The sequence below is a fragment of the Pelmatolapia mariae genome, linkage group LG18, assembly GCF_036321145.2.
Source record: "Pelmatolapia mariae isolate MD_Pm_ZW linkage group LG18, Pm_UMD_F_2, whole genome shotgun sequence".
NCBI lineage: Eukaryota > Metazoa > Chordata > Actinopteri > Cichliformes > Cichlidae > Pelmatolapia > Pelmatolapia mariae.
Window position 1 is genome coordinate 18,972,486 of NC_086243.1, and position 12,328 is coordinate 18,984,813.

General features: G+C 39.5%; 1 protein-coding gene across 1 annotated transcript in view; it reads left to right on the plus strand.

The window, feature by feature from the left end:
• Positions 1–2,988: 2,988 nt before the first annotated feature.
• The window catches only part of spidr (scaffold protein involved in DNA repair), a 45,930-nt gene continuing 36,590 nt past the window's right edge, over positions 2,989–12,328 (plus strand). The window contains exons 1-6 of the mRNA XM_063462352.1: positions 2,989–3,157; positions 3,480–3,641; positions 3,761–3,824; positions 4,884–5,090; positions 7,441–7,580; positions 11,636–11,871. Coding sequence (XP_063318422.1) covers positions 3,143–3,157; positions 3,480–3,641; positions 3,761–3,824; positions 4,884–5,090; positions 7,441–7,580; positions 11,636–11,871 — 824 coding nt within the window. The 5' untranslated portion in view covers positions 2,989–3,142. The remainder of the gene's footprint in view (positions 3,158–3,479; positions 3,642–3,760; positions 3,825–4,883; positions 5,091–7,440; positions 7,581–11,635; positions 11,872–12,328) is intronic.

Sequence of the window (12,328 nt, forward strand, 5' to 3'; positions counted from 1 at the left end):
TATGTTGCTTCAGGGGCGATTCTAGGATGAGAGCTTTGGGGGTGCTGAGCACCCAGAGAGCTGCCCATCCAGGCAAGGTAAACTTTATTCGTCACGATGAGACTTCTTCCCTGTCTCTGTCAGTCCCTGCATCCTCAAATGTCTCCAGTTGTCCCGAGTTCCCTCTGTTCCTCCCTGTCCTCATCGTCTGTTGTCTTCATCTCCATTATCAGTCATCATAATTTTACCATCTCTGTGTAAGTCTGCAAATTTTTTTATTAAATCATAAGATTCTTAAATTCATCAAGTCTCTCTGTGCCTGGGTCCTCGTCACAAAACATGACATCACTGTTTTGTACATTTTAACACAATTTAATCCTCACATTTGTGAAAGAAAAGCAAAACACTTTTTTGAAAAGTCTGTAACAAAACCATCAAATCTGATAAAGGATATTTAAATGCTGCAAAAGAAGAATGGATTGGAATTTTAAAAAATACATATTCTAACCTTAATTACTGCGGGAGAATAATGAATGATTCTCATAGTGAGTAAAAAGTAAACTGAGTGCATTTTTTGTACAGAGATTCACTTTTAAAGTGTATGTATAATATAATACAGATACATAAAAATACACTCCAAAAATAGAAGAGTCCTTGAAATGTACAAAATATTTTTGAAAAATTGAGACACCTTGGCCTATGGTAAAATGTATACAATGTATGAAAAGATCTTTAGTGCAGATACTACTATGGCTCTGCAGATTTTTTTCTTTTCTTTTAACCTATGTCGCCTCACCTTGAGGTTGGCAAATCTGTCTATCACATTTTGGTGGTCAAGTCTCTCAAGCATCTTTCTCAACTGACATCACAGCCAGGTGCTGGAGTCTGCTTTGACCCATGGTCCTTCTCAGCCAGGTATGGAGTTGACTTAAGACACTAAAAGACCTTTCACAGCTACAGCTGCTAACTGGGTTTGTTAGGGCAACCTGAATAACAATTTTCAGTGTGGGGAAGATCTGATTATCCAGAAGATTGTACAATGTTAACATATCTGGAATGGCACCAGCCTCACTCTTGAGCTTCAAAAAGTTTTTGGCAACCGTGACTGAAGCTCAATATGGTAATGCAGTGCCAGGGCTGACAACCCAGTTTGTTTTGCAGATTCTGTATAGCAGCTTTAATATAGGGAGAACACAACTTCCAGACTGTATGAATAAAATTCGTTTTTTTTTCTTTGCCAGTTTAACAGTTTGTGTTGTGCCTGTTAGTATTCCCTGTCTGTTTTCTTACCTGGTTCTTCCTGACCTTGTACTTTCCCCTCTTTCCTCTCTCCCTCTTTGGACTGACAATCATACACAAATAAATCGTATTCAATTAGATAAAAAAAATACTATTAAGATCACTAATAAAAAAAAGTCCTCTCTCAGTGTACTTTCAACCAAATGGCAAATAACCAAACTACATGTACATCTAATAAAGGATATAAATATTGAAACACTGATCCAACATTATCCTTTATTGATGGATCATTTGATCTGATCTTATATGAACCTGGCTGTCTCTCTGTACACACACACACACACACACACACCAGGAGTTATAAGGTTAATGGGAATCCAGTCAGTTAGCTAGTTAGTACCTTGAGTTTAATATCGGCACATATGACAAAATAACCAGCTTCTCTCATTCCGTTTCAAACAGGACAGTGGCAACAACAGCAGGCTATGGACAATTTTAAGTTTTAGATTTTAAATAGGCTGTATACATTTCAATGGGAGCAACAGGACGGTCAAATATTTACTACAGAGCAGGACGGATTGTAGGGTAGCAAACATCGTCGGAAAACACGTTTTCAACACAGCAGGTTACCTGGTGTAATGTTTTTCAGCTAAAAAGAAACATGGCCTGACTCCTACCTAACTATATAAAGAGTAACTTAGGGTTAAATGCATCTAATATGTCCTGTTTTAAGGCAGGCGCTTCCACCTCCGCTCTGCTGCGTCTCGGGCACCAGAGCCAGAGTAGGGGAGAGCTGGAACAAACCATTTTGGGAGGGAGGAGGGGTTATCTATACATTTGTTGTTAAAATGTTCCATCTCAATTACGTACTGTACGCTTTTTATATTTTTAGTAGTGTGTCCCACAAACAGCAAATACTGTAAAAAAAAAAGTAAGAAATCTTTGGGGGGTGCTTTGATTCATTTTGGGGGTGCCCAAAAATGGGCTAAAATCGCCCCTGTGTTGCTTAGTAGCTTGAGTTATAATAATCCACTTAATTTTCGGAATAATACATAACTAAAGCATTTAAAAAAAAGTAGTAAGAAGTAGAAGAGTAAGAAGTGCAATAATTGGATTCAAAATGGGAGTGGTTGTAGCTCAGAAGGTAGAGCAGGTCATCTACTACTTGGAAGGTTGGTGGTTTGCTGGTTGCTCTATTCTGCGCGCCAGAAATCCTTGGGCAAGATATTGATCCCAAGTTGCTTTCCGATGCAGCCATCGGAGTGTGAATATGTGTGAAAGTGCTTAAGTGTTTGTATGTATGTCTGGGCTACTCTAAAATTCTTTGTATGAATGGGAGACTGAGGCATAAAGGGCCCTGCAAAAAGGAGAAACGCATTAAAGAGGCTTCCACCATAGATCAATTCCAATTATTATTAATAATAATAATAATGATAAAAAATAATAATAACAGTGTGATATGACTCTTTATAAAGAGTAGTAACTTGGCCTGTATATTTATTGTAGTAATGATTTTTGGACTTTTACCTGTACCAGTAGAATGATATACCCTTTGGTACGTATTTAAACTTGTGCAGTTCAGCCTAGTGCAGAAAAGCAAACTCAAGAAGAAAACTGTATTAAGAAAAATGAATCAATCTAAATTTTACAGGCATAACTTTAGCACTTGACTGCTTTGGTTGGAGTGATTTGGTGTGAGAATCTCACCCATATCCGCCTCCGGTCCACGCTGGTGAATTATGAAACGCACCTCTAGATAGGGTTAGCGCCACTAGTTTGTTCCTGCTCGTAGCAAACTAGTGAGGGAGGAAACACCGGTAACTTCACAAAGATGGGTTCAAGATATATTATATTGCAAATGACGCTTTGGGGACACGCACACAGACCACTTCAGTAACTCTGCATTGACTGTTTTTTTTTCTCAATGAGTTCCAGGAAGGTAAGAAGTCTGGTAACTAGCTAGCCAGTTAACGCTACTCAATGGAGTATAGCTAGTTAGCTTTAGCAGCCCATGTTATCCGGTTTTGCCCGCCCACAGCTGAAAGGGGTTTACCAGCCAGGCATGTGTTACTAGACTCATATTTTAACTATTAATAACAGCAAATATATCCACTGTCATTTGTAATTCGGTTGTCAGAGTAAATACAGGTGAAAGTATCATTATAGCCTCCAGCAGGGTTATCTTAGCAAAAACCTTTAAACGCTTTAAAAAAAATTATTATTAAGCTAACCCCTTTTACTTCTTTATTAATTTTCTGCAGCGTAAAAGGTACTCCAGGGACATAAAGTGCGTTTTCTTTCCCGATGATATCCAAAATGCTCTCCCGAAAGTGGGCAGGGAGCCCTCTTCGCTCTCTTCCCTGTCATCCGCTAAGAGCTGGGAGAAGTGTGGAGACAGTTTTTTGGATAGTCCGGTGACAAAGGTGATAAAGATCAACTTTCCGTTGATCCCTATTTATGCTGCTTTCCGTCCATCTCTTAGCATTATCACCCTGCTACTCCAACTGTGTTCATACTGGGGACTTCTGTTTTTTTGTTGCAGATCATTCCGTCATCAGGAAGAAAACTATCTGCTCTAAAGAAGCTGAAACAGTTGTCTGCTGCAGGTATCTTGCTCAGTTTGCTGGCCTTTCTTGCTGTGGTCCATCTCAGACTTTTCTATCTTCTATCTAACCTCACAACTTTTAATACTCTGTAAGTACCTCATACTTAAGTGTACAGTACTGTTCACAAGTCAGGTCCCACTCATTTCTTTTACGTTTGTTAGGAAAATGGGAAATAGGTACAGCAGTTATAAAATAATTAGTCTGTGGCAACAGGTAGCTTCCCTATAATAGCTTTCCGAAGCTTTCCAGCAGAAAACAAATATCTAATGTATGAGGTTTCAGAGGGCTTTTACTTTGAAATGCACAATTCGACTGGGTGACACTGTGAGGGTGTATCCTATTACTCCAGGGCAATTACTAAGTAGAAACAGGAAGTTTCCTTATAATAGCTTTCTGAAGCTTTCCAGATGAAAAAGAGCTCATATATGCCATTTCTTTTACTTTGAAATACAAAATCATACTTATTTGTTATTGACTGGAAAACACTTTAGGGGTGTGTGCTCTTAATCTAAATTGAAATTAGTCTGTGGAAACGGTGAGTTTCTTGTACACGTCTTTTGAAATGTAAATGTTTAAAAAGGGTTATTAATATATTTGTCGTATTTGCATATTTGTAGTTATCATTTGAAATTTACTTTTCATATTGATTTCTGTATCATTGCTTATTTAATGAATCATTACATCATTAATTACAGATTAAATGTATTGGTCAATCTCGAAATCACCTTCACCTGAAGATCACTTTTAAGTGGGTTTCTCTTAACGTAATACCTATTATATACGCACATAACACAAAACACGGGGCGTGCTTGATTTATAGTAATTATTAAAACGTGCAAACCTAAATGGAAATAGTATCTGAGTTTGTACAATTCTAACAAGCTAGAAAGTCAGTATTTATACGACCACCTTTATTTTTCAGCACAGACAAAACTCTTATAGGCAAGCTTTCTTGTAATTTCTTCAATAGTCTTCAGAAGTAAGTCTCCAGTTTTAACAAGCACCTCATAGTGATTCAATTCTAACATTGCATTGTCCCCTTCTGTATGTGTTTCCCAGTTCAGAGCAGTTCCCCTCACCGTGAGGAGGACCCAGTGAACATTGCGTGGAGCTCCAGTGACTCTGAGCAACCTGATGATGAGACCCAGGAGCAGCATCCATCCAGAGTTACTGCACAGAGGCAGCAGCAGTGTAACAGTCGAGGGAGACCCACAGCTTCCACTCAGTCTTACAGCAGAGCACTGCTCATGCTCAGCACTGATAAAGGTATAAAATTAAGTTGTGACTTGCTGAGGGAGAAATTTTACATTTCAGGTAATTCTAACTGAAGTTCACCTTAAAAAAAAAGAAAGAAGATCTTCAAATATTTCCTTTTTTTGTCAATTTTTTAATGACAAAACAAATAGTTTCTGACCTTTGGAGGTGCTTTATGGTCAAACTAGCTCCTTCTTTGTGTTAGTCTTTATGACAAAAAAGCATAAAGAAGCTGAAAATGAATTGGACAAACTAACATAACATTTAAATGTAAAAGTTGTTCTTAATATTTAGATGAAAATCCTTTACAGTCAGTGACTTTTTGAGAACTAGAACCCATGGACTTTATTAAATGCTGTGTTTCCTCCCTTGAGATGATCTGGTAGGCCTTTACTGCAGTCACCTTCAGTTGCTGCTCGTTTGTGGGTTTCTCTGCCTTCAGTTTTTTTATTTAATAACTGAAAAGCATCCCTTATTCGGTAGAGATCAGGTGACAACCGTTTCTTTGCTCTTGGATTGCTTATTGCAGTATGTTTTGGGTCATTATCAAGTCAAGTCAGGTCGCTTCATTGTCATTCCAATCATGTGCAGTGGTACAGCACACAGTGAAACGAGACAATGTTCCTCCAAGACCATGGTGCTACATATGACATATAACTAGGGATGGGTACCAGTTCTGAGATAAACGGTAGTAACCAGACCGAAAAGCAGCGCACATTTTGGTGCTTTATTTCGGTGCTTTTTTTTTCCCTGAGATGTCATACACTTTGGATTCTAGACAATCATTTTACCTTTGCAAGGATAGTAGGCCCAGGTACGTACGTTCTTTTAGAGCAGAGCTACAGATTAAAAATGCCCAAGGCGAAGCAGTCAAAAGTCTGGCTGTACTTCACAGCAAAAGATGCAAACTGAGCAGCCTGCAACAAGTGCTTTAAGTTGATACTGTGCAAAGGAGGTAACACCTCGAATCTGATGAAACACCTGGCGACGCATAGCGTTTTTTTAAAAGCTGAGAAATGCACCGTATTTGATAGCTTGCTGCAAGACCTCACACCGAGCAGCACATCAACTGCGGGTGTGGTGCCTGTTATCGGACCCGGAGTTAGCAACATCCCCCAAGAACCCGAAGAGGAGAGTCCTGGCCCCTAGCCCTGCCAGTGTAGCAGAAATGATGACGGATGGTGATGGCAGCAGCAGCCGTTCTTCTCTGGGCGAGTAGCTTAATGTTGTTCGTGTGTAATTTACGTTGAGTAGGCTAACCACGTTATTAAATTAATGCATGTAAGGTGAAGTAGCAAACATCGTCGTAGTTACATGCGGCTGTCTTCTTATTTGATGGCAGATACTCCCTTCACTCTGGCCAAAAAGGCTAAAATGACCAAAGAAAAAGTGGAAAACAGTTAAACATGAGAGGTTTTTGGACAAAGTTTGTGTTTTTTCCATTGTTTAAGCACTGCTTCCAGCCAAGAGTGATACCATATATGCCCTATAACTGCAGAAAAGGCTAACATTGTTATCTTTTTACAAAAAAACAGCTAAACATGAGAGGTTTTTGGACAAAGTTTGTGTTCTCCATTCTTTAAGCACTGGTTCGAGCACCGTTTAAGCACCGGCACCGTTTCAAAAGTACCGGTTTGGCACCAGTATCGGATAAAACCTAAACGATACCCATCCCTACATATAACAGACAATTAACACAGGACTACATAAAGTGCAATGTGCAAAAAGTGCCAAAAAACACAACAAAAACAGTGCAACACCAAAGAGAACAGAACGATACAGACACAACAGTGCAATTGAAATGTGCAAAAGAGTGAGTATTGTGCAAAAAGTGAAAGCACGTCTTTATTGTAAACTTTAACAATGATACACCTTACTCCTCGAGAAAGTTATCTTCTGTTGTTTTTCAGCTCTGTTGGTGTTGCTGAGCTGATCAGTGCATTCCTGCTTTCCAAGAATGGGCTAGTTGGACTAAGTGTAGTATTGGCTATAATTCGTGACTAGTTAATGCGCCACTTTCGTTAAACCCCTTGAATCAAAAGCTCAAAGTGTGGCCTTCAATCAGATTTTCATTATTTGGTTTCAACCTACTGTGCTGGTGTACAGAGGCAAATTTACAAAAAAAATGCTTATTATCTGTAACGCTGGGTAATAAAGTAAATTAACTAATTTCTTAGAAAGCTGAACTGTTCCTTTAACTCGATCTACTTTGTGGTCCATTTCCAGACTTTTCTTAGTAAAAGCAATTGACTTAAGGTTATAAACTTCTGTTATATGTTAACAGCTCAGCTATCTCTATAGCCTGATAAACGCCATAAGATAAAATTTACAGCCCTAGCACAGCTCTTTCTTTCATTCCTAGATGACCTTCCTGTTATTGACACAGACAGCGATCTGGGTGATGAGTCTCAGGAAGATGTTGAAAAGCACAGTGGGCAACAAATCTCAGACTGTGACTCCTCTGAAGAGAAGCCAAATGACTTCCCTTATAAAACTGAAGATGTAAGTAAGCATTAAACTATCTGTGCCGTGAAAGTGTTTTCTGCATAATGAGGCACACTGATCTGTAGATCAGTGCTGTTTGCGTTAGGGGACACTAGGTGGGGCTATAAGCCTTCCTAAGCTCTTACTAACTTAATCCAGTATATTACCAACTGTGTTTCTAATTTTCAGCTGACTGCCAGTTGATGCATTTGTCTAAGAAGTGCTCATCTGTGTGTTTTAACAACTTTTCTGGCGTCCTGCTGGAGAATAGTGTTCACTGCTAATCTGATGGCTTTGTTTGCAGCTGTAGCAGATGCTGCATGAAAGCCTGTGTTCTTGTAAGATACTATGTAGATATTATATTTTAGTGTTCATCTCAAAGTTGTTGTTTTTTTTTTTCAGTAATTGTTTGTTCAGTTTGTTGCAGTTGAATGTTTAGCCTTGAAACCACTAGGTGGAGCATTGTCTCAGCCATGTTTTAATCTCCTAAGAAGGCCCCATAGGCTCAAACCAGAGTAGTTTCTAGATTCAGGTTATGTTCTGTCAAAGTTCAGAAGCTGAGGCAGCAGTAAAACACAGGTTTAATGTGAAGGGCAAAGTAGATCTGAACACTGGGGCTAATTTATGCGTGACATGAAACTCTTACTTAAAAAAAAAAGCACTTGCCTCTCTTTAAGTACAATATGTAAAGAATTGCATAGTTTCCACTCGTGTTATTTATAGAAATCAAAACACTGTAGATCTGCGACACAGAGAAAATGGAAATTATTGAGTAATATTTAAACCTTTCTGGTTTATAGATGTGCAGATTTGCACTCCTTTTTTGTACTTTGTCAAAGTAAATTAAATATTTTTGAAGTGTTTGTCTTTTTTTTTTTAAAGCCAAAACATAATTCATGCAAACTGAGCCATCAGACGGTGTAATAAAACAATTTCACTGTGAGCGCCGAATCCCCCCCCCAGTGGATCGACTGCTCCCGCTCACAAGCCATTCAGAGGCACTGTTTGTTGAAGGCAGGGCTGGCATGGTGAGAGTGTACAAGGAGTGGTGACGGTGTTTAGCTCATAGACCACACACATGCAGTTTAGTTGTTAGAGCACATATTACAATTTAAAAAACAAAAAGATCAGCAGGTTGTGGCAAAACTGAATGAATGCGGTTGACTAGATAGCGGTTTGTGAGAACGGCGTTGAACACGAGGATGGGTCAGATTGAAGCCGGTGATCATTTGTCTCGGTATTGGTATAGCCTCTGCCTGCCGCTTACGCTCATTTATTGAGGCTGCAAAAAGCACTAACTCGATATATCGAGAGGAAGCCTGACGAGAGATTAACATCAGTCCCGCAGACCCCAGCTACTTCCTCTTGTCACACTTATAATTTGCTGTTATCAGCTCTTTGGGGTCAAAAAAATATAAGATCAACAAACAGGAGGCTTGTGGTCAGAGGGCCTCTAGAAAGAAGCCTTTAGAGTCCTACTTTTATAGTTTAATATAGTCGCACTGAAATATGTGCACGGGGTAGTTTTGGCAGATCAAATGTTGCATATTTGAAAGGAATAGTACGTAGCTTTCTTGCATCCGATTATCAGTATGATTCAATTTAGTATATGCACAGTAAATATTGACTTAATTAGAATATCAGAATGTTCTGGCCTATTTGGACTTTTTATTTGCTGCCCGGAAAGCTCACTTACACATTTCCAATTGTAAATCAAACCGGATCTAACAGGATATGGGAGGGGGAGGGGGGAAGGATCCTAATCCTAGGCAAAATTTACTACTCCAGATAAATGCATGGCTGAGTCACTTAATGTGCCCCTGCCAGATTTCTGTGTTTTTGTACTAGCCGCTAAGAGAGGACAGGCGGAGCTGTATAGGCAACTCCGCGCTTCAAGGCCAAAGGGGATGGCTGCTTCCCAGATGAAGTGTGTTGCTCGGTCCGACGCCCACCGACATCGGCGCTTAAAGGGTCAACCACCCACACCACATTAGAGCTCGAGAAGGGCTATAAACAACTTTTTTACTACTGTTTGTTCAGGAGAACTTGAGTGAGTGGAAGAGGCTGCGTAGAGCTGTGTACTTATAATGCTTTCAGTGCTGGGTGAAAACATTTTTGAGCCGGGGCCAGGAACATAGTGTTCCTTTTTCTCTGTAGCTGGTTGGAGTGTGACGTCTGCTGGCACGCTGCCTAGCAGGGTCAAGTTGATTCAAAGAAGAGAGCATATTGGCTGACAGGGCCTGGTATGCTGGTCTTGTCTGCACATGACAGGAACTCAGGTTTCTCGTGGATTTTTCCATGAGAACAGATTCCTTCAGGTGTAGCCAGCAATGATACAGCAAGAAAGATTGTTTAGTGCACTAATTTGACAATTAATCAGCCTGACTGCATGTTGGTGTATCATCCTCTTGATTTTTGATATTGATTTTATTGTTTTTATTAATTATTAATTACTCATGAATATGTTACAGATCAATGAACCATTTTAAAAGCGTTACTTTTTGTCTTTATATATAATATACACACTTACACTTTTATAGGGATGGGTGCTCCTATTGTTGAAATGAGTGTATGTGCAAGCAATAAGCTTAGACGTCTGATTGCTTTAAACACTGTTTCAGACAGCTTTTCTGTTTCAGCTCTGTATAGGGAGAGGATATCCTGGTCATTAACGCAGCAGCCTCACTCACCTGCTGACACCTTCTGTTTACAAGGGTCAGCCAATCAGAAGAAAGGGGAAGGAATTTAACACTAGGAGGGTCATTTTGACCCCAGTAGCAACAGCAGTAATAGCAAAGGCATCATTTCTTGAAGAGGCTAGGTTGTTAATTTACATCTAATTTTTATAATATTAAGGAAGATTTGACAAAACAAGTATTTAAGGTTTGAGAAAATATGTCATGTAAGATGCATACAATGTATATAAGTTTGTATAATCTCTTGATAAACAAATAAAACAAACAAACAAAAATATTCATTTTAAGGGGTTTTATTAGTTTTATTAATGATTTACAGCATTTTCTTACAGAATGTGAAATAAAAATACACATTAGAGTAAATGTAAATGAGACTGAACAGCTGATTGCCTACATTTTAAATTTGACCTCACAGGTAGCCACAAAAAAACGTAAGAAACAAATTTTAAATAATTATTGTAAAAGTAGAAAAGCAGTGAAAGTTTTCATCTCCTACACATCTGCCTCCGATCACCAAACCTACAGCTTCACATTCAGCGTCCATACTGCTCCATCATGTTCGCACCTTCACTTGCTCAGCTCTTCTGCTCAGGGCAGAAGTCGTTTGGCTGCTGTGCTCTGGATTTACTTTGTTTGCTCGGATTAGTTCTCCACACTGTGGACTCTCTGTTCAGTTCAGCTACAGTTCCCCGGCTGCTCTGCACAGCCAGCAACCTGCCCTGTTCGGTCACACACTCCTCGCTCTGCTCCAACTCATCATGTGCCCAGCAATAATTATTCATGGGTTATCTAACTCCAGTCACTCTCCATATGTATTTATCAGTCACATCTAGCTAGCTGTAACTCGTTTTGTGGCAGGCTTTACACACAACCTCACAATGTGTGTAAAACAATCATGTTTCTAAGCAACACGCTGTGCTGCAGTAGTGGTTTTACACTAATTTCTCTGGGGTCAAAATGACGCCCACAGCGGCTTTGGTAAAAGTTGTCCTAATTCTTTTGATCGCACACACCCCAAAATTGAGTATTTGATGAATAAGCCAATTTTCGAAAATGGCAGAAAGTATGAGATGATTGAGTTTTAATTTAACAAACCTACAGGATTTTTAAAATGCCAAGGGGCTCAAAATGAACCCTTGGCAGTTTCTAGTATGAAGTTTTTTTGAGAGGTTGCACCGAGACAAATAAGGGTTACTTTGAGATGTAAATCATTCAGAGCATGTTTAGAGTCCTAGAATAGAAATGTGGAGCTGGATGTCAGCATATAACATACAGTTGCATTTGACTGCAGTTGAACATTTTTAACGTCTTCATTCAAGAATGTCAAACTACAAAATTAGAACTGTTCTTCACATCAAATGCTCACTTTGTTCCCAGGTTAAAGAGCTTGAGATCTCAGGGTATGTGTCTGATGGAGAGGATATTGGCAGCCCAGTGACTTCAAGCAGACTGGACTCTGAGATCTTTCCTCTTCAAACTGGTGAGGGCAGCAAAAAGTCAATCAGCAACTGGGTGAGATCTGCTCAGGCGATGCTGCAAACGCCCCAGAAACCAGTCAATAGACAACCCAAGACTCCAGAAGACTCTGCCAAAAAGAGAAGAAAGTTTCAAAGGTGTGAATTTTGTTCCAGTCCACTGTTTTTAAATGCCTAGTACCTCTGCTGATACACAGCATATGAGTGTATCATATTACTGCACCTAATTTAGTTTTATAGAAGTTCGATATCAGTCAAGTTACATAACATTAACCTCACACAGTTGAGCCTTCAAAATTATCATAAAGTTCTATCAGTGACGCTCAACAAACCGCACTGGTCTTTGCAGCCTTCATGGAGTTAGTTTCTGCAGGACGGTGTTAGTTTTGATAAAAATTGCACCTGAGCGTATAATATGTGTGATAGTGCATTGCTTCACAATACGAACAAACAAAGCAAGATGTATTGCTTGCAGCCAGGTGATAGACAGACTTTGGTGACAATGTTTCCACGGCAGAACTGATGATGAAAGGGACACCTGGTGGCACAATGTGGGTGCTAAATGTCGTTTGCAATCTCTAAGCCCACCAAATCT